The sequence below is a fragment of the Ricinus communis genome, chromosome 9 (genome assembly GCF_019578655.1).
Source record: "Ricinus communis isolate WT05 ecotype wild-type chromosome 9, ASM1957865v1, whole genome shotgun sequence".
NCBI classification, from domain to species: Eukaryota; Viridiplantae; Streptophyta; class Magnoliopsida; order Malpighiales; family Euphorbiaceae; genus Ricinus; species Ricinus communis.
In genome coordinates this window covers 895,649-919,562 of record NC_063264.1, presented here as the reverse complement: position 1 = coordinate 919,562, position 23,914 = coordinate 895,649, and the positions used below count along the sequence as shown (strand labels likewise).

General features: G+C 36.3%; 6 protein-coding genes across 7 annotated transcripts; 2 read left to right on the top strand and 4 right to left on the bottom strand.

Moving 5' to 3' along the window:
* The first annotated feature begins 1,728 nt into the window (after positions 1–1,728).
* Positions 1,729–6,025, top strand: LOC8261290 (protein REDUCED WALL ACETYLATION 2). 2 transcript variants are annotated; one of them, XM_048378929.1, is made up of 16 exons: positions 1,729–2,090; positions 2,200–2,297; positions 2,390–2,545; positions 2,646–2,702; positions 2,807–2,879; positions 3,022–3,180; positions 3,504–3,653; positions 3,741–3,996; positions 4,081–4,196; positions 4,307–4,393; positions 4,474–4,562; positions 4,652–4,714; positions 4,860–4,916; positions 5,039–5,141; positions 5,221–5,379; positions 5,717–6,025. In XM_048378929.1, the coding sequence occupies exons 1-16, from the start codon at positions 2,058–2,060 to the stop codon at positions 5,720–5,722; spliced, it is 1,662 nt and encodes a 553-aa protein (XP_048234886.1). In that variant the 5' UTR covers positions 1,729–2,057; the 3' UTR covers positions 5,723–6,025. The 2 variants fall into 2 exon arrangements, with proteins under 2 accessions (XP_048234886.1, XP_048234885.1); XM_048378928.1 differs by having other exon boundaries at positions 2,387–2,545.
* A 452-nt stretch (positions 6,026–6,477) lies between these two features.
* On the bottom strand, positions 6,478–8,993 carry LOC8261291 (ER membrane protein complex subunit 6). The gene is made up of 5 exons (XM_015719222.3): positions 8,837–8,993; positions 8,591–8,725; positions 7,902–8,097; positions 7,270–7,289; positions 6,478–6,806 (listed from the first exon to the last, which is right to left on the bottom strand). The coding sequence occupies exons 2-5, from the start codon at positions 8,704–8,706 to the stop codon at positions 6,776–6,778; spliced, it is 363 nt and encodes a 120-aa protein (XP_015574708.1). The 5' UTR covers positions 8,707–8,725; positions 8,837–8,993; the 3' UTR covers positions 6,478–6,775.
* A 200-nt stretch (positions 8,994–9,193) lies between these two features.
* On the top strand, positions 9,194–11,972 carry LOC8261292 (pentatricopeptide repeat-containing protein At3g48810). Its single transcript, XM_002519221.4, has one exon. It carries the CDS (start codon positions 9,295–9,297, stop codon positions 11,290–11,292), a length of 1,998 nt encoding a protein of 665 aa, XP_002519267.1. The 5' UTR covers positions 9,194–9,294; the 3' UTR covers positions 11,293–11,972.
* A 213-nt stretch (positions 11,973–12,185) lies between these two features.
* LOC8261294 (desiccation-related protein PCC13-62) lies at positions 12,186–13,531 on the bottom strand. Its single transcript, XM_002519223.4, has 3 exons — positions 13,148–13,531; positions 12,833–13,058; positions 12,186–12,643 (listed from the first exon to the last, which is right to left on the bottom strand). Exons 1-3 carry the CDS (start codon positions 13,474–13,476, stop codon positions 12,263–12,265), a joined length of 936 nt encoding a protein of 311 aa, XP_002519269.1. The 5' UTR covers positions 13,477–13,531; the 3' UTR covers positions 12,186–12,262.
* A 728-nt stretch (positions 13,532–14,259) lies between these two features.
* Positions 14,260–17,113, bottom strand: LOC8261295 (chaperonin CPN60, mitochondrial). The gene is made up of 5 exons (XM_048378943.1): positions 16,715–17,113; positions 16,336–16,390; positions 16,169–16,225; positions 15,734–15,811; positions 14,260–14,924 (listed from the first exon to the last, which is right to left on the bottom strand). The coding sequence occupies exons 1-5, from the start codon at positions 16,994–16,996 to the stop codon at positions 14,437–14,439; spliced, it is 960 nt and encodes a 319-aa protein (XP_048234900.1). The 5' UTR covers positions 16,997–17,113; the 3' UTR covers positions 14,260–14,436.
* A 994-nt stretch (positions 17,114–18,107) lies between these two features.
* On the bottom strand, positions 18,108–23,863 carry LOC8261296 (dnaJ homolog subfamily C member 14). Its single transcript, XM_048378942.1, has 10 exons — positions 23,426–23,863; positions 21,926–22,861; positions 21,486–21,615; positions 20,935–21,383; positions 20,543–20,623; positions 20,357–20,455; positions 19,601–19,759; positions 19,330–19,416; positions 19,091–19,162; positions 18,108–18,769 (listed from the first exon to the last, which is right to left on the bottom strand). The coding sequence occupies exons 2-10, from the start codon at positions 22,751–22,753 to the stop codon at positions 18,449–18,451; spliced, it is 2,226 nt and encodes a 741-aa protein (XP_048234899.1). The 5' UTR covers positions 22,754–22,861; positions 23,426–23,863; the 3' UTR covers positions 18,108–18,448.
* Positions 23,864–23,914: the final 51 nt, after the last annotated feature.

Here is a 23,914-nt window from a genome sequence, read left to right as displayed (position 1 = left end):
AATGTGGTTTCCTTCGACATATCAATTTCAAATTGAATGGTTCCGTTATATGATTGAATTAAAATTGAAATGTTCGAATTTTATTGAATTAATGAAACCATAGTAAGATTGAAGAAGAGTTGACTGGTAGGATCATATGATAAACTATGTTAGCCCTGGTCACAGAGCACACTCCAATATTCACTGTGAATCCATGAACCCATCTACCACACTTATCTCTGATCAATTCACCCGCACACAGCCACGCCGCCATTTGCACCTCTACTAGGGAGGGGCTGCTACTTGCTAGAAGTTTGGAGATTGAGAGGCTTACGGTGGAGGCGTACAGTTCGGGTGCGGTCCAGATGATCACAGGTGAAAGTTGGGTTTTAATGCAAAAATGGGTCATCCTTAATCACCCACTTCCATTGAGTTGCAAGATTGGCAAGTTTACACTGCCCGTGTTTTATCGCAATTTTTGCACTGCTACTTGCTTCTTTTGATGTGGGTTTTGCATGTGCTGAAGTTGGGCGGGCTAAGAATGAATTCTCCGAGTTGGGCAGTGCAGCAAGGCAGTTTGGGCCTGTCTAGGTTAGGTAAAGCTATAGCACTCCACCAAATGATGTATGGGCCTAAACCCCCATATATAGGAAGAGGGAGCGTGTGCCCAAGCAGAATGGTGAGGATTAGAAATGTGGCAGTCATCATCATGCTAAGTTATGATTCATGAAGTTGACATTTACATTACCTTATTCCAGGGAATAGGTAGTCATAAGAAAAGTTGTAGGTATGAGTTATCCCTTCCAATATCAGCTACCATCATTGTCATTTATCTTCAACATCTACCAAAAGATTATCTAGGACCATACCCCATTGTAATAATATTATTTCATCAAATTAAATAGCTGATTTTATGTTCTGAGGATTCAAATCTCATCAAGCGTTACTATGAAATACAAAAAAATTACTTTTTTATTTTTGAGTTCAACGAAATTTGAAAACTCTAAATGCTGACTCGCCTAATGCTAAATTATTTGTTTTTTCTTTTTCCAAAAAACAAAGGGAGGCTGGGTGTCTCACTATGAATGATGGACAACAGGCAAGCATAGATTGGGCCCATTGGGAGTTTTGAATCAATAAACATATGATGCACCGAATGTCGGTGACCCCGACGCGCTTTGACAAAATTTGCCAACCGACACCTCCTTCCATTTTTTGTTTTAACACTTTCAACATCAATTAAAAATACATCAGACCGGGTTTGGAAACACACTCCTGCGTCAATCACAATTAAGTAGCCTAATTTAATTAATTTGATGGAAATGACCCAAAAAACATGAGTCTAACAAGTCAATAGCCTCGCTCCGCCCACTCCAATTAAATACACAATATAATTCTAATTACAAAGATTCATTATTTAAAAGAAAAATGAATTACTATGTTATACTAATAATTGATATGTGATTCTACTGCTTTAAGATACAATTTTCAATGACGTGTGGAATGCCCAAATAACAAAATAATTATCTTTTTGTTACAGCAGTTACTAGAATACGAATTTGAAACTCTTTAATGATTTGATAATCTATGCTTGTGTATTGGAGTAGTAATCCCCTACAACTCCAACTATTTGATATACAACAATCGGACAATAAGCAACAACAACATTTATCATATAATACCAGAAGATAAGAAAAATGAAAATTAGAATATAAATGAAATCCAAAGGTCAGAAACACATCATCTATTTTCAAAAAATTCTATTAAAACTCAGATTTCCCAACTAACCGCTCTAATTAGTAACAAACAAAAACATTGCATTTATAGTTCTCAATCAGTATTTCTTTTTCTATTTTCAGTTTTGCACACTCAAAACACCATCTACTGTATTATCATTCTGCACAGTACCTCTTAATAAAACCTCTCGATTTTAAACCAAATCTGAGTCTCCGTGCCCGTTCTTTCCTCGCCGGAAACCAGATTTTGATCGGATCTGGTTTTCGAAGCTTCTTATATTTTATAATTCGCATTCAAATGCTCGTCATTCATTTCGCTGCTTAAATTCAGGCCTTAAGAAAATGATCATCTCCAGTCCTGTCACTCCTGGTCAGGTACGTGTAGATCTTGTTTCGATTTTAGGTTATTATTTGTTTAAAATCCTGATTAGTTATTGATTTAGCTTAATGTGTTTTTTTTTTTTAAAAATATATATATTTTCAGGTTTCGCTTTTTCTTGGAATTGTACCTGTAATTGCTGCTTGGATTTACTCTGAGTTTTTAGAGTATAATAAAAATGCCGCTGCGGCAGCAGCCAAAGCGTGAGTTTTATTTATTTATATGTCATGTTTTCTATATATATATGATTTTGGTTAGTTAGATGCTTAATTGAAGTTGTTTTCGCTGCTAGTAGGCATTCCGATATTGGTTTAACTGAATTGGGAAACGGCATCGTTAAGGAAGACGATGACAGAGCTGTTTTACTTGAAGGTGGTGGTGGTCTTCAAGCAGCTTCTTCTCCTAAAGCTACTAGGACTGTGTTACCTGCTTCCTCTCCTCCTATTTTCAGGTTTTTTTTTTCTTTAAGAAGCTGACATGGCATTTTCTCTTTTTAACTTCTTATTATCTTTTCCTCTGATGAAATTACATGTGCGTTTTTGTGTGATTAGGTTTTTTTTGATGGATGAGCAATTCTTGATCGATAACCGGTTGACACTTAGAGCTATGTGAGTATGTTATGTGATGTCTAATTAAATTTTGCTTGAGAAACTTTTGTTTATCTCGATATGTTTCGAGTCTTTTATTGTTTCATCTCTTATTTCTTTTGCAGATCTGAATTTGGTGCTCTTTTGGGCTACTTTTACGTGTGTGATCGCACGGATTTCTTTAATGGGTCAAAGAAGGTGCTGCTGTAAAATCTTTATTACCTGTCAACTAAATCCTCATTTGGTGTTCCATCAGTTGATGTTTAATGATAAATAAAGCACTTGTTGAAGTGTTAAATTTTTCAAACATTTTAATTGTGACCATTGTCTGTGTGTGCAGAGTTTTAATAGGGACATTTTCTGGTTTCTCTATTCCCTCCTCATCGTAGTTTCAGCAATAACTTCTTTCAAAATACATCATGATAAGTCACCATTCTCTGGGAAACCCATACTTTATTTGAATAGGCATCAAACTGAGGAGTGGAAAGGCTGGATGCAGGTGTGTTGCTCTTTTCAAATGATTTGCCAATATTTATTCTTTTGTTCTCAAGTTTTCTGCAGTGAGAATTAGAAGATTGGTAATTTGAATTTCTTCATAAATTAGTTTTGTTTACATTGTTTTAACCACCTTTGCCCAACACAAATTGTTGATCACTGGCATAATTTTGGAGCAAAGAATGATTCCTGGAGTTTCTAAATTCTAATCTTGATGTCAGTGTGCATATCTTCCAGCATGTGCTGGTTAGGCTTCAAATAAGTATTGTGTTTCTACTGCCATGCCATGATTGTTAATCTTACGAATTTTTTCCTGCCATCTTTCAGGTATTGTTTTTGATGTATCATTACTTTGCTGCAACAGAAATCTATAATGCAATCCGAGTTTTCATTGCTGCATATGTGTGGATGACTGGATTTGGGAACTTCTCATATTATTATGTCCGCAAAGATTTTAGTCTTGCTAGGTTTGCACAGGTATGCCGTCTCCTGAAAGTTTAATATAGCTCCAAGTTCTTTCTTCTGTTAAGTTGCTCCCGGTTGTAATCATTCTCTGTTGAGCAGATGATGTGGCGGCTTAATTTCCTGGTGATATTCTGTTGTATTATACTTAACAACAGTTATGTGTTATACTACATTTGCCCCATGCATACTCTTTTCACTCTTATGGTCTATGGGGCGCTTGGTATTATGAACAAGTACAACGAGATTGGATCTGTCATTGCTGTTAAAATTATTGCCTGTTTCTTGGTGGTTATCCTAATATGGGAAATTCCTGGAGTCTTTGAATTGCTTTGGAGCCCATTTACTTTCTTTCTTGGTTGGTACCTCTTCAAATGTTTTTCTTTCTTTTACATATTAAAGCATTGTGTACAGTCCATCCTGAAACTCAAAAATGTTGCAGGCTATACTGATCCAGCAAAACCAGATCTTCCTCGATTGCACGAATGGCATTTTCGCTCAGGCCTTGACCGCTATATCTGGATAATTGGTATGATATATGCGTACTATCATCCAACAGTAAGTTCTGAACAATGCAACGTTCATATTAAAAATGCTCTTGAATTGTAACTTGAGACAGGTATCCTTCTTTGACCGAGTCGCTACAATTTGGCATTTGTTATTTGTAGGTGGAGAGGTGGATGGAGAAGCTGGAGGAAACAGAAGCGAAGAACAGAATATCAATCAAAATAGCTATCGCATCGATTGCCTTATCGGTACCCAAGTTTTTTCCAGCAGTGTCTTATTTCTTAAGTGTTTCATTGTTGATGCTAACAATTTTTTGTGAAATTCCTAGGTTGGCTACCTGTGGTATGAGCATATCTACAAGCTAGACAAGATTACTTACAACAAATACCATCCTTATACCTCATGGATTCCAATCACGTATGAGATTGCTTTATTAGATATTCTTGCATGTTCCCTGCGAAGAAACTTTGGCTGATTACTTGTTTCATTCTGTTATTGTTGATCAGTGTATACATATGCTTGAGAAATGTCACTCAATACTTCCGCAGCTACACTTTGACCCTTTTTGCGTAAGAATCTGTCGAGTTAATTTCATCTGTTGCTAATTTTCTTCCTCGATGACTTATTTGTATTATCTGCTGCAGGAACTAATTTTGCACTGCCATTTGTTTATATTATTTGCAAAAATTACTGATTAGTTATTTGGTTTACTAGATGGCTTGGAAAGATTACACTGGAAACATACATTTCACAGTTCCATATCTGGTTAAGGTATGACGAAACTGACCTTTTGTTGTCTGCTTGAGCTATGCCTACATTTCTACAGCAAAGAGGCTCATTGATGACACTATGTTTTTTCCTCAATCTAATTTTACTTTGAATTGAATCTTCAGATCAAGCATCCCGGATGCTCAACCCAAATTGTTGCTTTCTATAATCCCATCCTCAGACTACCCGATGTTGAACTTTATGGTCACTACTGCCGTCTATGTTGCAGTAAGTATACAGTGTGACGATTTCATATCATGGAATATTTGCAATAAACTCAAGCACTGTTCTTTGTCATTGTCTGTAGGTTTCTTACAGACTCTTTGATCTGACAAATACATTGAAAATAGCTTTTGTGCCCAGTAGAGATGATAAGCGCCTTGTACACAACATGGTTACTGCGGGAGTAGTTGGAAGTGTTCTATACTTCCTGTCTTTTGTGTTATTAAAAATCCCTCAGATGCTGGTAAGAGTCGCTCCTTCAAGTTCTTTAAATCTGTCTGAACTAGTTTTGGTAAATTGGATAGCATTTTCCAGCATAAGTATCGAAAAGGATAACAGTAGCTGCAGACAAACGGCACCAGAAGGATGCCTTTTACCTTCCCTCCTGTTGAAATAATGTGCTAGTTTAGTCTTTGAAGTTTGAAAATACATACAGCAGATGTGCATTACCTTAGCCATTGTGTTTGTGCCTTTAGTTAATTACTGCAGAATTGTAAGGAAACGCAGAATAACTCAAGTTTATATGGGAGTTTGTCATCAATCATCTGAATAAGCAATTTCTGATACCTGAAAACTTGCAGGTGTAAGTAAAAGGCTGCAAGCTTCTGCATCAGTTTTTGGCGAAACACACGAGAAGAACGTTCTCCACTGCTAGATTTTTTGCCCCCACAAAAGTACACCTGGGCCACAGTATCTATTCATTTCATTTTCCCCTTTATTTGCAAGATAAAAGGAAAGAATGTGCTTAGATTTGTGACATATTGTATAGGAAAAGGTCGTTAATTGAGAAGACCTCCAATAGGTGTTATTTTTGTAATGTTCTTTTCATTATTTCTGATGACAATAGTAAAATCATAACAAGCGAAATATACCATTCACTATTAAAGCAACTTACCTTTGTTGCAATCTTCCATTAGATAACTGCTACAACTGCTACTATTAGCTCCATACGTGTATTAACTTAGGCAAATAGTGCTAAGATTTTGAGCTACTATTACATCTTTTATTTTACATTTTGAATCGTTAAAAAGGCAGACTGAGACACTCAACTAAAAGATTCTTCAAATTGTTACTTGAATCCTTTTCTCTCAGTCTGCTGTAGTGGTGACATTATCCAAAACCGCCCTTGAGGTTCATTGTTCCCAAGGCAACGGAGGGGAGAACATTGGGAATAGGAAAGTCTGATTGAATTTGGATCACCGAATCAGCTTGCGAGTTTCTCAATATGCCAAGCACTCCTCTGAAATTGTCATTACATGGTCCTGCTATAATCTGATTTAAAGGGGAAACCTTGAAACCACGAGCATAAAAGCAGTCTAAAACTTAATCAAACATACAACCGTTAAGAAATCCTTGGCATTCGAATATAAAAACAGCAGGATGATTCAGAACATCACAAAACAGCTTCCCTTGCAAAGTTGCACAAATCTAGCCTAAGAGCATGGAACTACTGATCCAGAATTAATAAAAGAGAAAGGAGAAAAAAAAGAAGTGGTCTTTTGATTGTTTTGAAATGGACACAGCATTATACGATATATTCCAATTCCAGGTTGATGTAAATAAGATGTCGCAAGCAGAAGCAGCGGCGGCAGCAGTGGCCATAGAGCTTTTCCCTCGGTGGAAAATGTAGCATGACGTTGTCAGAATATATGCACCAGATCGTATGCAAATCTTTTCACGTCAAGAAAATACCATAACAACAATGGATAGCTCATAAAAAATAAAATCAGATTAATGTTTTTGAATCTTCAGAAAGTTTGTATAAAGAGATGCTCAAGTGCTTTGAGACACTCTTGATCTACTTATCAGCATATGGAAAAACCAAACAAATCAACAAAAAATTAACTGACAAATGCCAAGTGCTCCAAGTCCAAGAACACATAAGTATTCGAGCTCCTGTGTGGCTTTCATAGCTTAATTAGTCACCCCTATAGTATTCGTCATTATCATTTCAGCAGTTTGAATTAATTGCTGAAAAATGAAAGACCAGGCAAAATCATTTTTGAGAAAAATCATGCACTTCATAATTTGAAACATGATTGTTGCATCAATGATTTTAAGATTTTAACAACTTAGCTGTGAAATATCTCGAATAAGGCCAAAAAAGAAATAAATAAACAAAATTGAAGGATACGTCCAGAACAGCACGAACGACTGCATAAGCATAAGAAGACAACGTTAGTCTATTAAAAATATAAACAAAACCAAATTCAGAACTAGAAATTTGTTGATGCATTATACACATCATTCTGACCGACTATAGATAGAAACATAAAATTCGGAAACAGATAGACATATATAGACAATTTTTAGAAAGTGGCATTTGAAAGTTAAGAAAAACGCCAACCTCTTTCTCAACCTCAAATAAAACTTTCCCTACTTAAAATAAGAAGTACAATCTGAATTATATTCAAGAAGTCGCTGGGTAGGTAATCATATAGCCAGCTTATAAATTAAGAAGAAGAGCTCTTTGCAGTAAAACTACCATCAAAAGCACAACTTGAAGCAGACAATTTAACAAAAAGCAAAATTTCACTAACACAGCTGTAGAACTCGAGTAAAAGATCACCAGAATATGAAAAACAACCGAACATACCAAAGCTAACCATTATTGTCAATACCATTACCTCCACCCAAAGTACAACTTCTAAGAAATAATAGTGAAATAAGAGCACAAAATACAGTTGAAAGAGGAGAACCTTATCCAAAGAAAAATCAGAAATTACAAAGAAAATAGATTGACTAATAAATAATAGAGAAGCATACCATAAGCCCACCGAAAAATCCATCAAGTATGATCTGGTTCCAAGAGTCAAAGTATGAGTGAACAGAAAACTTTGCTTTTGCTAAGAGTCCGATTGAAGTGGTTGCCATGACAAGGAAATAAAAGATAAATCCATACAAGCCCGTGAATCCCAAAATTCCAGCAATCACCCCACCAATGATAGACAAAAATGTCCGACTGCAAGGAGTACAAAGCTTAGGTTTTATTATAAACATATAATAAAATCTATTGGAAGACTGTAGCATGGAAAATGGTTCTTTGAATCGCTACTTTAAAAACTTTCCAATGCGTTTTCGAATTTTTCAATCTCATCTGGGTGCTAGGCAATCAAATAACATCTCAATGTTGTTCCACATTAGCCATGAAAGATTCCTAAGTGCCTTTAGATACATTTAATGATAAGGACTGCCAGAGGGTTTGAACCAGAATAAGTCTCATTGAAGGCTTCACATAACCTATGGCTGCAAGTCCCCTAGATAACGTGCCTAACACAAAAACAGCTTACTCCAAATAAACTAGATAATCAGTAGAAATAAAGCCTCAGCCTGATCATATTACATAATTTTCGAGGTTCACAATTATCAGCAGAACTTATCCTATAGGCAGGTATAATCAACAAATAAACGGACCAAATCATCAGAAAAAGTCATCTTTATCAACAGAAGCAAACCTGTAATATATGATTTTCATGTTACTTTGCAAATTTTCAGCACTGAAAGTCTGTAAATCATTTGAACCTTCACTTGATTTCTTCTCAGATACACCAGACTCATTACGTCCAGCCATACCTTCTGCTTTGTATAATCTTTAAAACAAGAAGACCCAAAAAGAAAACCCGTTAATTCTACAATAACACTGATATTAACCAATAATTGATAGTTAATTTCCAAGCTCATTAGTAGTTGAGTCCGCTTACAGTGAAGACAAAGACAAAAGCAGGCGGAGAAGACAGACTTTCTTTGCAGTGTTACTGAGTTTTTCTCTTTTGACTCGTTGGTGCCTCGATTTGCTTTTGGTTTATGAATGCATATATAACCCAGATTTATGTATTTCTTGTAAATTTCAATTAACGTCTCTTATTGTTCAGAATTTACAAATAGGTCCTTAAACTCTCTGAAACTTATATCCAGTCTCCAGTCCTATATAATGCATTGCTCCAAACGACGTCGGGTAGGCTTCTGTCTAAAGTTTCTTACAATACAATGCAAAGACCGGCATCACAAAAACTAACTTCATTTAGCGATCTCCATTTTCGTGCTGTTTCGAGGTATGCCTTTTAATGGATTTTTAAGGTTTTTCTGTTTTAGAAATTAATTGGCTTTTAGGGTCTTAGTTTTTTTATTAATTAAAATAAGAATTCTTATTAGTTGTAAAATGTATCTAAAGGAAGGGTGTTCTTTGTTGTTAAAAGTCCATAAACCTTTAATTCCTTTTGTTTTAAACACAAACCCAATTCTAAACCCTGGAAACAAACCACCCGAATATCAAGAAATCAAAACCCCCATCAAAGAATCTGATGTGGTGATGAGGTTAAGAACTGAAACCGATATTGTACTGGCTTCTAATTACTTCAGGTCAATAGCCAATTCAAAGGCTTTTCAACACACTCAATTGACTTACCAAATCATGATTGAAAAACTAGGTCGTGAATGTGATGTTGATGGTGTTCAATATCTTTTACAGCAAATGAAATTAGAAGGAATTAGCTGTAGCGAGGATTTGTTTATAAATGTTATAAATACTTACCGGCGAGTCGGTTTAGCTGAGCAAGCATTGAAAATGTTTTATAGGATTAGGGAATTTGGATGCCAACCGACGGTTAAGATATATAACCATCTTTTGGATGCAATGCTTAGTGAAAATAGGTTTCAAATGATTGAACCTATATATAGTAATATGAAGAGAGATGGGAAGGAACCAAATGTTTATACGTATAACATTCTTTTGAAAGCATTGTGTAAGAATAATAGAGTGGATGGAGCATGCAAGTTGCTTGTGGAAATGTCGAATAAAGGGTGTGAGCCAGATGTGGTTAGCTATACTACTGTTATATCTTCAATGTCTAAGCTTGGTAAGGTTGAGGAAGCAAGGGAGCTTTCCATTAGATTTCAACCAAATGTATCTGTTTACAATGCTTTGATTAATGGGTTTTGTAGAGAGTACAAAGTAAAGGAGGTTTTTCTGCTGTTAGGCCAAATGGTGGAGAAGGGAATTGACCCTAATGTCATTACTTACTCAACTGTCATCAGTTCTCTTTCAGGTATAGGAAACGTTGAATTGGCTCTTGCAGTTTGGGCGAAGATGTTTGTTAGAGGTTGTAGCCCCAATGTTTACACCTTTACTTCATTGATGAAGGGTTATTTCATGAGAGGGAGAGTGCTTGAAGCACTTAATATATGGAACAGAATGGCTGAAGAAGGATTTGAGCCCAATGTCGTTGCGTATAATACTCTAATACATGGTCTCTGCTCCCATGGGAAAATGGGAGAAGCTGTATCCGTTTCCTCTAAAATGGAGAGAAACGGCTGTTCGCCTAATGTTTCGACTTATGGTGCTCTCATTGATGGCTTTGCAAAAGCTGGTGACTTGGTCGGTGCATCTGAGATATGGAACAAGATGATGACTAATGGTTGTATTCCTAATGTTGTAGTGTATACTAGCATGGTGAATGTCCTTTGCAGGAGTTCTATGTTCAGTCAAGCGTGGTCTCTTATAGAGAAAATGTCAACTGATAACTGTCCTCCAAATACAGTTACATTCAATACATTTATCAAAGGTTTATGTTGCAGTGGAAGAGTAGAATGTGCTATAAATTTGTTCTGTCAAATGGAGCAATATGGCTGTTCACCTAATATCAAAACATATAATGAAGTATTGGATGGCCTTTTAAAGGAAAACCGAATAAAAGAAGCTCTTGAACTTGTTACGGAGATGGAAGAGAAGGGGATGGAGCTGAATTTAGTGACTTACAATACCATTTTTGGTGGATTTTGCAATGTCGGAAAGTTTGAAGAGGCTTTGAAGCTTCTGGGAAAAATGCTGGTTGGAGGCGTGAAGCCTGATGCCATCACATACAATACTTTAACTTATGCTTACTGTATGCAAGGTAAGGTTAAGACTGCCATCCAGCTTCTAGATAAATTAAGTGCAGGAGGAAAGTGGGTTCCAGAAGTTGCTGCATACACCAGTCTCTTATGGGGGATCTGTAATCAGATTGGGGTAGAAGAAGCCGTTTTATATCTTGATAAGATGCTAAATGAGGGTATCTGCCTTAATGCGGCAACATGGAATGCGTTGGTCCGGGGCTTGTTTAACAGCTTAGGTCATCTGGGGCCAATTCACATTCTGGACGATATTCTGACTAGTGGTTGAGATGAACCTATTTGAATGTTTCAGGGAAGTTCAATAAACAAATATGTTGTCCATCAACGGTGCACTTTATTCTCACATACACTAAACAGGTTTATGGCTTGCGGGTACGCTTTTGGGTTTTGTTAGTCTCAATTTCTTGTGGGTGCTTTGAGTTTAAGGAGAAGGCACAGAAGGCAACCGCATGCAGTTTTTCTGTTTTCCTGTTATCAGGCACATGGCAAGTTCCTTATTGAGAGTATTACGTAACAATTGTGATTGTGGAGTGCCATCCATATTAAGCCAATAATACACTGTTAACCACCCAAGTCAGGTTTTGTGCGTTGTGCAGGTGCAGGACAGCACACCTAGGCCGTTAACTGGGGCTGCTTTTATACCTATAAAATCAAGTCTCCTTGAGCACTGGTTGCTATATCTCAAATTCATGAGGAGGATTTATATGGTCCTGTCGATGGACTAATAGGCTATCAGTTAATGTATTCCAAACACTGAATAGCCGGTACTTGGATTGAGGCAGAATTAGCTTAAAAGAGAAGTTCTTTTGATTCAGATGATAATAACGGCGGAGCAGGACTTTTTCTTTTTGGCTGGTGTTGTATGGCTAGCTTTTTTATCCACAGTACAGAAAAAGAGGACAATTATCTGTTATAAGCATGAGAAATAAATTTTATAATTAGGAACCATCCATGGGGTGGAAGGGCAGAAGCCTTTGATGTCTCCCCTACTTTGTTTTGGGGCCAACAACGCTATAAAGTGCCTGGCGGTTGTAACATTGTCCTGAGTCAACTTGTTTAATATTTTTAAGTTTATGAACCGAAAACCCACCTGACCTAGGATTAAAGCACATGCAACGCCAAAACAAAACAAAAGAAGAACAGAAAACCAAAACAAGAAGGTACAAACAGAACTTGTTGCTAAAAAGATCATAATTCCCAAACATTAGTACATTGCATTCATATGTAATATGTATGTCCTAACCATGCTTGCGCAAGTAAGATTTAGCAATACGACCGTCAGCACCCTTTGGGTAAAACCCTCCAGGAACATGTTCATCACCTCCACCATATACAATTCTCAATATCTCCTCTGGTGTTCTTGGATATCCGACCGAGTATTCATCTCCGGCAAGCACATTTCCTCTTACTTGGCCTTCTGCGCCTCGCTCCTTGGCAACTATAATGCCTTCATCCTTGTTACCATTATTCCCTAGCTTATTTCTTAACTCTGAAATGCGATCTGTGAACTCTGCCACTGTTATCTTATATGGGTACACCTTCTCTATTGCCCTCTCGTATAACAATGTCCGAATAACTGCATCTTGTCCAGACTCCACAGCTAAAAGCCCTGCCACAAGCTGAAATTCATGCTTGCACCAGTCAGTTATAGATTCCAAAAATTTTAGCTATACTGCAGTGTCATAGTTGGCTATATTATTTCACTTCGTGCCATTCTTTTTCTAATATGGCACATGTTAAAAATTTGATTTCTTTTTCTTTTCTAAAGATAGTAATGTGTATCAGTAACAGTGAAATTTATCTCGTACCTGCTTTGAAATAGAAGCACTAAGTTTTGGGTTTGCTCCAACATATCCTGTAAGGCCAACGTAGGGAACAATATAGGAGGCAATGAGGAAGTTAAGAGAACAAGCATAAGGGTCGAACGGTGGAAATAGTGGTTGTCCAAATGCATCGTCTATAACTTTTGCAAATGTTTCCGCCCTCAAATCCAACAATGGCCTTGGAAATCCTTTTACTACGTTCTTGATTGCCCTGCATCATTACAGAAAGGTATGTATTTGTACCAATTGTAAAACAATCAATTCTTGCCAAGGAGAATGTGAAAGAATATGATCTCAAACCTCAGATGTCCAACTTCTTGCCAAGCAAATTGCCTGATAACATCTCTTGTGAAAGGGTCAAGTTTAGCCTTCGTAGCACCAATTGGTGGTGGACCTCCAGAGGTCAAATTTGGAGCAAAGACATCTAAGCCGTCACCCAAAGAGCCATACAGAAAGAACTCAGCTTCTAAATACTCTAAATTTATTGGGAACTCAAGAAGATCAACATCGCCATCTGGGATAGAAGATTTGGCCAACACATCTAATAGTATATTTAGTGGATAGGAGTAAGAGATTGGAACGAGGAGCAAAATTAATAAAGCAATGTCGGTAGAAATTGGTAGTGCCATAGTTTTCTTGATGGATAATTTTATTTGGCTCTGATATCTTAGCTTAGTAATACTTTCAGAATTATTTTATATATATGTAGAGAGAGAGAGAGAGAGAGTCACCAATCTGTACAAGTGGAAGAGCGGGTGGCAGAAGCTCAAGAATTGGGGTGATACGTGGAACTTAACAAGATACTGTAACTCGTTCAAGAAAGGAGATTCAGGCGGGGGGGCAACTTCTGCTGACAGTTCTAAAACGTTGGGAGCAAATATTTTGTGAATCCATTTCTTGACGTTATTTCGTTTAATGAAAAAGAAAATAAAAAGAAAGGAGAAATTCTTGAGGAGATTTTGTCGTCTTTTAATAAAAATAAGTCATTATTTAATGATTTCATATTATTTCAGTATATCATTTTAATTATATATTTATGATTAAGTTAAAATTATATGATGTCTTTAAATGATATATAGCTCACTTTTGTTGAGTATATCTATATTATTATTATGTGTATTTATGAATGACATGGTAACTAAAATATAGTAAGGAATTCTTCAAAAATTATAAATAAATGCTCTTTGCAATTTGAACTGAGCTAGTAGCCACCAATGTTATGTGTAAGGTGCCTCCTATCCTAATATTTTAAGAAGGAATTCATCTTGAATCTTACTTTGATATTATCAAAATGTAAATCGCATCAGTAGCCTGATTATAGAGCTTCACTTTCAAAAATTCCAATAATACATTTACATGATAATTGATGGTTTCAGTGCAAGACTAATGACATTGTCAACAACCTCATAATGTGAACAAAAAGCAAATTTAGTTTTAAATAGAGTCCAAATTGAGTTCAAGTGACTCCTGGCTAGATCATCATAATTGAATTAAGCAAGTAATGACTAAGAGATGCCAGAAAAAACACTTCATTGCATACTGGTGCACAAGATATTATACACAGTAAGAGACCATCTACTTAAAAGAAATTATCTCCTTATTTTCTCGGCTACCCAATTTCTGTTTCCTTTGTCACTTGCCAGAGATGATTTATTGCTCCATTCTGTGCTATCATCTTCATTTTCATCACTGTTTACAATGATAATACCATCTTCCATGTCACCATCCCATTCCTCATCATAAGCTTCATCGTCATCATAATCAATATCATCCTCCTCCTCCTCCTCCTCCTCCTCCTCCTCATCATCATCATCATCCACACCGGCATGCATAGTGTGGAACTCAGGTGGAGGTGGGCAATCCTCCGTGATTGCTTCATCCCTCTTAATCACAAGGTGTCGGATAACTCTCTCATCTTTGTCTAACATACTCTTGAAGTCATTGATCCATTTGGCCTCAATCTCAAAATTCATCAAAATGTAGTGGGCTTTTGTGGCTTTCTGTATCTTGTATGCCAGCCTCCGCATACCCCAATCATTAAGTCTCCATATCCTGCCTTTCTTCTCCCTTAAAAAACCTGGAGCAAGTGTTTTAATAGGTAAAGGAAATTGCGGACAGGGTTGAAGCACAAATTCGAAAGGAAAACTATGTTGAACTGTCTGTTTACATATATCAGACAACCTTTATCTTTAGCAATGTCAAGCAACCTACATGTCATTGTGACTTCACAAGGAACAAACCTTCGCAAGTACAAGAGAAAATTACGTAAGATCATAAAACAGTTGACAACGCCTTCTGATTTTTAGAATGAGTAAAAAAGAGAAGCCCAAGCATCCAGACCATGTGCGAGATCACACACTCCAATGACCACAGGTAGTTGTTGGGTAAGGCATTTATAATGTGGGTAACCGAGACCGACAATGCATGAATCAACTATGAAGAATATACAAAAAGAAAAGTCAATCAGTGATTGGCACTCGACTCTACTAGGACAAGTCACAAAGGAATAAAGAAGGTAAACTGATTCTCCTGCTCTCAAGGAGGGCTCTAAACACTCAAAATCTTGATAAAATCCCACTTTCTACTATGGAAGTCACCTCCTCCAAAATGTCTCGAGACATCCAGAATACACTAAACCAAGCAAGTGGACATTCAAACTCTACCAATCAGCTTTGGCATAGGCATGCAGCTAGCCTATTTGTAAGGCAAATGTGATTGGGGGCATTGCAAATTTGTCTTGGGCCACAAGTCGATTTAATGAGAAGGCAGAACAAAGAGGTGCGGATTATAAATACTTTAGAAATGTAATCAACCAAATTACTTAAAAGTACTTGTCAAATGTAGTGAGAAAAGGCAGAACAGAAAGATAGAAGCACAAAATATCACCTTGAACTTTCTCATTAACAGTACCAACCTCTTCTGCATGCTTCTCATGGATTAGATAAACTACTTCGTAGTGACGCACTGCAGAAACAAGGGAAAGAGTTCATCCTTTCAACTATGGAAGCAAATTATCAGCTTGTTAAATCTAAAATCTTCTGTCAGACATACTTTCTCCAGATATGAGAATAACAAAGATTAAATTAGGTTATGACAACTGAACAGATTCTAAAAATAATGATAAAGGAATGGTCTATAAACCCCCTATTGCAACAAAAAGTAGCCAGAGGAGTTTACAACAAATTCAGCAGTTCTTAACACATGTAAATAGAAATCAATGACATCCGATTTAAAAGATTTCTTTTTTCGTCTGAACCCTTTTTCTTTTTCCTTTTAACAAACAATCAAAGCCAAGAAGAGATAAGAAGGCAGTATACTTACTACGCTCTACTTTCAGTTGACTTTCCATCTCAAGGTTCAGAAATTCATACAGCTTTTCTGCAAATTCATGAACAGGAATATTACTTAAACCTCCATAAGTCATAAAGTCTCCCTAACAAAGATGAGAGGAAGTCTCCAAATATATATACAAAGCAGAGTCACTTTACCTTCTTCAGCATCAGCAAAATCAGGGAGAAGTTTACCATCTTCCTGCACCTTTTTCTAAAACCCAGAGTACAAACCATATCTCAGAATCAAACCACCAACGAAATAAATAAAAAAAATATATACAAAATAACATATGCCACAGAACAGAAAACCAAAATTTAATCCTAAAAAGTTTAGGACGGATGATATAAAAGAAAAGTAACAAACCTTAATAACAAATTTTGACTTTAAGATTTCAAACCCTCAAAAAGATAAAACATTTTTGTGATCGAACAATTAAAAAGCACGAGCAAAACCCAGAAAACTTTTATTAAAAAGAAAATATCCAAAGCAAAAATCTAAAGAGATAGGGTTTATTTTTTCTGAGAAAAAGATTACCTCTTTAAGCAAGACAGCTTCAGGGAACGGACCAGTGGCCTCATCTGGTTTAGGTATAAAGCTATGTTTGTCTTCTTTCTTCTTGTTGGTTTTTTTAGCTTCAACAATAACTGATTTTCTCAATCCAAGTGAAAGCTTTGTATTACAGGTGAATGGAATTGGAGAAGTATAAGCATTTGCAAAAGCCAAGGTGTTTACATTTCTGTTCAAAGTAAAGCCACCACCAACGTTGACATGTTTTGGGTTTGGATAAGTTGATGTGGTATGTATTAGTATCTCCATTACTGCTAAACGATTTTTTCGTTTTCACCAGAACCGGCAGAGATGTTGACGACTGTTCCCGACTTATATAGAACAGGGGATTGATTGGGCGATTTTAAAAAGTTCGAGGATTATTTCTGTACTTTTAACAATCTGTGCCCGCCAGCATTCTATACTCGCAGGCAGCAAAAGAAAATGGATGTTTAAATTTAATGCTATTGTTATTATTATGGTTAATTGTTAAAAAAGTTCTATATTTTGCATTTGTTATCATATCTAGTATTGTATCATTTAAATTTTTAATTTTAACATCAAATCTTAACATTGATTTCGAGTTTAATTTTTAGTAAAATAATTAATAAAATTTATTAATGTGAATTCCGGCAATAATAATAAAAAAAAAGAATTGAGTAAGCATCCTTACTATTAAAATATTATTATTTAAGCACGTAAGGTTAATGAAATTTTAAAAATAAAAAAAAATTATATACTTAAATAATAATATTTTAATAGTGAAACAAATCAACAACTTTAATATTGACTCGGTTCCTTTTTATTGTTATCGGGATCCATGTCAAGCTAGAAAATTTTACAGATAATTTTAGCAAATACTAAAATTAAAATCAATATTGAAGTATGTGTTGAAATTGAAAATTTAAAAATTAGTGCAAAGTTTAAATTTTTTGTGGCAATTAAGCCTTATTATTATTATTATTATTATTATTTTACTTATTTATAACTACCATTTGGAAAGAAATTTAAAATCAATAGAATGGGTTGGTCCCAATTTTCCCCTACAATAAGCTCATAAGCTGTGCATTTCAGTCGGATAAAGAATAAAATACCCTATAATAAAAAATTAAATATAATTTCTTTAAAATTTAAATCTATTTAAAACCTATTTACTAAAATAGTTAAAATTAAAAGTTCAGAGAGTAGTTGACCTTTATCCGGTTTTCAGTTTGTAAGAGTTATAAGAATGATGTTGGAAGTTGAGTTTAGTATGATTCCCACTTAATTGTAAGATGAATTTGGTATTATTGAGATTAAAATTCGGAAATGGAGATTAGCACTACTTTATCCTTGAACGTGCAAAAATCCTTTCCCTTCCTCTAAACTCTAAACTCTAAACTGAACTGAACTCTTTCTTTGTTTGTCAAAGAAGAATTAGAATGAACTGTATGTATAGTCGCAGACTGAATGATAATCCAACTCCATAATTATAGCCATGATTTTGTTAACTACTTCCCTTCTTTGTTTGCCACTGCCGCACCTTGCTACACTCTATTTTCACACACACAGAGAGGCCAGGGATATACATAAGCTGTATAATGAAAGCTTAAAAAACTTTACTCGATGGATTAAATCCTTCCTTCTTTTCCCTTCCTCGGGCCTTCTTTTTGCCCTTTTTCATAGGGTTGGCAAATGCTTACAAAATTTAGAGATAGTCAAGGATGGACAATATCAGACTTTTCACCATTGCTTCTTGCCCTTTTTCTTCTTCTTGTTACCACTGCTACTGCCACTACCACTGTTCTTAGGACCATTTCCAGCTCTGGCAGATGGGCTCTCCGCAGAGGTGTTGCCACTGAAATTGTCAAATACACCAGCTTGAACTGCATTCTGTAGCCACTCAAAAAATTCTTCCTCTGTCATGGTCTCTTCCATATTAGATGCTGGCATCCTGCCACTTCTTTGTCCCGAACTTGACCCCTTGCTGGTATTATGCTTCGATGTGATACTAGTGTTGACATGGAAACTTGGCTTGTGAGTGTTGGCTGGACATCTCATTCCCTGCAACAAAATTCAGCATCCTGCATATTTATTCCCTCATCCAGTAGCACATATAGTTCCAGAGCAATGAGCATGATTTCTCTTAATTTGCAGCAGTTGCTTGCTACATTTGTTTTTGTTCAGTAGAGATTAACTTCAGTCATAAGATAGCACCTCATTCATCATCACACATTCTAACTCATAGTCCATATTAAACATTTCCCAAGAAAACTGTTATATTGTCAACTGGAACCAGTTATTCCCACAGCAATCAAGTTTCTCATTGCTCCTCATTCATGATGATAGGCAGAAATCTTCAAATTAAGTAAAAAATTAGTTTACCTGACAAATATACCATTCGGTAGCATCGTATATCTTGCTATCTGCACAAACATATGCTGAGGCATTATCAACCTGTAGAAAAAACCATGTCAAACATGCAGAATTACAATTGAACATATCAAGAAACAAGTACTTTCCGCAGTCCTTCAATTAAAGTTGACTGTAGTAAGTTCTTATGTTTGTTCACAGTCAATGAACTGGCTAGATGCATATAAGGGGGATGAACCACAGGTATGTACCTTCTGCAGTAATCCAAAAAAGAATGGTTGGGAAGATTGCTCAACCCATCCATCTCCATCTTTTGCCTGATGGAAGTCTTTGCACTCCTGTAGAAGCAAATGACCGTAGTTAGAAGTTAAAACACAGGTATTCTATTCTCTTAATAAAGAGATGGACCATGTCTTGCACAATGATAACTTATCACCCTTAATACTGATCTTCATTGGCAAGAGAGAGAGAGAGAGAGAGACAGAGAGACAGAGAGAACAAAGGTTAGGAGATAATAAAAACCTGACACCATCTTGCTCGAGATTTTGACTTCTTTGTATGCACCCAGACATGAAAATTGTTGCACTTTTTGCAAGCTATTCGCCTTGATTCTCCAAAAGGTTCTTCACCTTCAGCCTCTGAACGGGCAAACCCAGAGGCAAAGAAACCATGTGCTCCATTCTGAGCAATCAATCATTTGCAAAAGAAACCCACAAAAAGAATTAATAAATAAAGGCTAAAACAAGTAACATTTCACATTTCACAGCTAAAAAACAACCACCAGTTCTTGTTTGTTAAATCTAATATCAACTTCCAAATCTTTAGTATCCTATTTTAAATTAAACCCTACATAGGATCTAAATGAACTACACTAGGACATAATCCTCCTACAAGTATAGGAATACTAGTTCAATGTGCTTGTGAAGGCAAAAAGGAAACAAAGATGAGCCATACAAATGAAGATGTTGCCAATGATATTACATGGCGGCTTTGTTCAAATAAGTTTCAATTTAATGTCAATTCAAAATATATAGCCCAAAATTTACTGCCAACTAATCATGATATGCCCATCTGCTAAGAGCTACACCTTGTCTGACAGGATGTGGCATCTGAATGCTAATCACATTATCTTGTTCCATCACATGCATTACTTCAATGCAGAAATAGACTAACATAGAAAACTACTAAAGGAAAAATAAAACAGTAAAAAAGGGGAAATTGAAGTCACTTATTACGTGTACAACACAAAAATGACAGAGAATAAAAAAATGTCCAAACCTTCTGAGAAGTGCTTTGAAACCTACGGAAATAGTTCAGCAACTCTTCCCTCCTCAATTCATCATCATATGCTTTTCGTTTCAAAGAATCAAGCAAAATCTAAAATCATTAACACTAGTTGGAGTAAGAATTGTGTGCAGATAAAACTTTTAGTCTGCAATAACCACATGAAAGCAATAAATTTACCTCATATGCATTTTGAAGTTTCTTGAAAGCTTCTGCAGCCTTCTCATTGCCCATATTCTTGTCAGGATGAACCAGCATTGCCTATTAATTACACATGTAAAAAAGACATTATAAGATAAGTCCAGATATATCGGTAAACAAAGTTGTTAGGCACATCCGCAAATACTCCTTAGATAGCCACAAGACACTTTTGTGCTTCTTACAAGCATATCTAATATGTATCCAGAAGTGAAGTTCAACATGTGGAAAACCATGTGATTCAATCATAATGGAGCTATACAACAATAGGATCACCTCACTGACTATAACAGATTTCTCAAAGCTCTTAATTTATCCAAAAAGACTAGCATAACAAGCAATATAAAGCAAGCAGAAACAAAAATACCACGTACCTTTTTCCTGTACTCTCTCTTCAGCACAGAAACATCCACATTCTCATACCGTGACAAACCCAGCACTGAATAGTGATCAGTACAGTTCAATAACCGAATAACTTCTTCTTCAGAAGTCAACTCAGAATCAGCCCCACTGGTCGAAGGTACTCCAGGGCTACGATCTGATGATAACCCTGGGCCGGTTTCAGTGAATGAAGGATGAAAAGACTCGCCATTGAAGAAGCCTGGTTGACCATCCACTCCTGCAGCTTGTTCAGTGGGATTGGATCTTCTACGCTGGTTAATAGTATTCTTGAGGAAATATATCAGAATGTCACTTGAGAGAAAAGACAAATTGAAAGCCAAAAGTAAGCCAAGCCATCCAACATATATCCATGCACAATATATGGAATACACAGTGGTGATCAAGAGTGCAACTCGTTCGTGGCTCAACACGAATGCCAATCCTGCACAGAAAGAGAACAAAAATAAAAAAAGGAATTAGTTAACATTGACCAATCATGAAAACAAATAAAGGTTACACATGCAGAAAAAGCACAAGAAATTACCTCCAATGATAATGACAAACATCGTAGTCCAAAAGCTTCCATAAAGCCATAGGAAAACGATTCCAGAAAAGGCAACTACCAAAAGTCCAAGGGTGAGACCAATGATAACTCCCACGCATGCAGCTATTGCCTGAGTAGTTCAGCATTTTTCCACACTCAGAAGATGCATGAAAGAAATAGTCCAGCTAAAATTGGCAGTGCAGAAATTAAAGAGTATGTAACATGTAGCTGGAAAAGTACAGTAATGCAATGATAGTTTAAAATTACCATTTAAACATTTTCAAGCATGTGCAACTACCTACCATATACCAAGAAATGAAGACTGTTTAGTCACATAGCAAGCAATTGTAATGATCACAGACTTGTACGGATTAAAAGTGTATGTATCTAGATGCATGGAAACAATTTCAGTAAATGAGCGGATTAAGCATAAAGCATACCAGGACAATAAGAAATTTGAAAGTCCCAACCATAGCAAGCACTGACATAATGCTACACCATATTACTGAAAAAAAGGAGGTTGTCCCTAGTCGTAGGAAGGAATCAATGCCTCTAAGAGTGAAGTCCAACCAAACCATTGATAAAAGAAGCATTATGTTCCCCAACTGAATGAGCCATTTTGAGACAACAGGATATGCTTGCTCAACCTTCATATTAACGTAATCCCGAGCGTTATACAGGTTGCTAGTTACTCTCACAAACAAAGGTCTGTGCCTCTCCAGCCACACACCTGCCGCCTTCAATGTGGACAAAGCCAATGTCCTCAAGTTTCTAACTGCCACATTACCTGACAACTCCATATTTTCCATCACATTTCTTATATGCAGGCCATTAAACAAGTAATTTACGCCATTTCTTACACGTTTTAGACCACTTTCACAACCAGGCAATGCTCCGTTTTCTTGTCTTATACCAGGAGTTTCAACAAAAGGACTATTGGAATCACCTGAATTGTTCTTGGATGACGCATTATCCCCTAGATCCCGCACTTGGTCTATCCATTTCTTATCTTTTCTCTGCAACTTTCCAGAATTTTGCTTACTTTTGTTATCATCTCCAGCTGTGTAAGTTCTTCTCAAATTATCTACGGAGGGACTACTTGGCTGATTACCATTTGGGATTTCCTCTCCAGGGAAAACCTTCACCTCACTTACTTTTCCCCGTGTTATCGTATCAGGAACTACATGCCCTGAATCTGTCACCTTTTTCTTGTGGTTTGATGCATGACGATCCACCCCATTCCTCTGTTGATTACCTTTACGAGCCATGCCAGTTAATATACAACAGTACTTATTGACGAGGAAATCATGCTATTCCATTTCTAACTCTATCGAGGGAAGCATGCCTTGCATTAATGCCATGTGAAAGATCATAACCTGACACCAAGAATCTGGCCAGTTAATTTTCTGACATGCTAGCCCATAAGAGAAACAGAACATGGACAAGTAAAAGTACAAGAAGCAGAACAGCAACCTTTTCAATTGAAATGATACTAAAAGCCAGTGACAACAATAATCATCTAGACGACAACCAACATGATTTGAATGGAATCACTTTAGTCGAGTCACCGTAGCATAGAAATGATGATTGGCAATGGTTATGGAACCCTAATAAGTAGATGGTGAACTACTTAACTGACTAAATAATATCCAAGCCAATTATTACAAGGAATTCCATGTAGATCAGTATTTGGATGTTATAAATGTTAATTCCCATAAAAAGCAAAATTGACACAATTAACCGAACGGTGGCCTCAATCAAAAATAAGAAGAAAAAGAAAGAAACCCACTTGATAACCCAAAATCCCCAATTCTGTAATAACAACTGAAACCCCAATTCTAAACTGTCCACAATAATAATACACAAAAGAAAAATTCTGACAAAATCAACTAAAAAATATAAAATTCAATCTATAACAAATAGGGTTAAAAGAAACATACCTTGAACTAGAGCGAGTGCAGCTTGGAGAGTAAGGAATGACCCAAGAGCCGAAAAGGAGTGATAGCAAAAAGAAAGCCCTAAAAAATGAAATACGTATGAACAATAAAGAAAAGGGTCTAAAAAGTCATGACATTCTTGTTGTCCCTTTTATTATACTAATAATGAAATAATCTTTGACCGGAACCTGTTCTATAAGAAGAATTGATAAAACTGCGAGTTTCTCTTTCTTCTTTCTATAATTTGTGTATGAAGATGAAAGTACCGTCACAAATTTGAGACTGAAACGAGAGAGAGAGGGAGACTCAAAAAACAACACAAAGCTGGAAACATAGCTGTTTTCTTCTCATTACCGTCAACAACATCATCATCCAGGATGGATGGTCTTGTGTTTCCGCGCGTTTGGTTTACTCTGTTACCGTATTATTATCACTTTATGGGATTATCTTGCATTGGTCAAGGTTATTATAATGTTGGTTCGTGACAGCCTT

Coding starts and splice junctions, on each gene's coding strand:
- LOC8261294 (XM_002519223.4), bottom strand. CDS start 13,476: ATGGCACTACCAATTTCTACCGACATTGCTTTATTAATTTTGCTCCTC. Junction 13,059..13,147: donor CAAGAAGTTGGACATCTGAG/GTTTGAGATCAT, acceptor GTAATGATGCAG/GGCAATCAAGAACGTAGTAA. Junction 12,644..12,832: donor GTGCTTCTATTTCAAAGCAG/GTACGAGATAAA, acceptor CATGAATTTCAG/CTTGTGGCAGGGCTTTTAGC.
- LOC8261295 (XM_048378943.1), bottom strand. CDS start 16,996: ATGGAGATACTAATACATACCACATCAACTTATCCAAACCCAAAACAT. Junction 16,391..16,714: donor AAGCTGTCTTGCTTAAAGAG/GTAATCTTTTTC, acceptor TCTGGGTTTTAG/AAAAAGGTGCAGGAAGATGG. Junction 14,925..15,733: donor TGTTAATGAGAAAGTTCAAG/GTGATATTTTGT, acceptor CACTTGCTCCAG/GTTTTTTAAGGGAGAAGAAA.
- LOC8261291 (XM_015719222.3), bottom strand. CDS start 8,706: ATGGCTGGACGTAATGAGTCTGGTGTATCTGAGAAGAAATCAAGTGAA. Junction 8,098..8,590: donor ATGAAAATCATATATTACAG/GTTTGCTTCTGT, acceptor TACTCCTTGCAG/TCGGACATTTTTGTCTATCA. Junction 7,290..7,901: donor GATTTTTCGGTGGGCTTATG/GTATGCTTCTCT, acceptor ATGCTTATGCAG/TCGTTCGTGCTGTTCTGGAC.
- LOC8261290 (XM_048378928.1), top strand. CDS start 2,058: ATGATCATCTCCAGTCCTGTCACTCCTGGTCAG. Junction 4,563..4,651: donor ACCTCATGGATTCCAATCAC/GTATGAGATTGC, acceptor ATTGTTGATCAG/TGTATACATATGCTTGAGAA. Junction 5,142..5,220: donor CTACTGCCGTCTATGTTGCA/GTAAGTATACAG, acceptor CATTGTCTGTAG/GTTTCTTACAGACTCTTTGA.
- LOC8261296 (XM_048378942.1), bottom strand. CDS start 22,753: ATGGCTCGTAAAGGTAATCAACAGAGGAATGGGGTGGATCGTCATGCA. Junction 21,384..21,485: donor GTTTGTCATTATCATTGGAG/GTAATTTCTTGT, acceptor CTTTCTGTGCAG/GATTGGCATTCGTGTTGAGC. Junction 19,760..20,356: donor TTCAAAGCACTTCTCAGAAG/GTTTGGACATTT, acceptor TTGATTGCTCAG/AATGGAGCACATGGTTTCTT.
- LOC8261292 (XM_002519221.4), top strand. CDS start 9,295: ATGTATCTAAAGGAAGGGTGTTCTTTGTTGTTAAAAGTCCATAAACCT.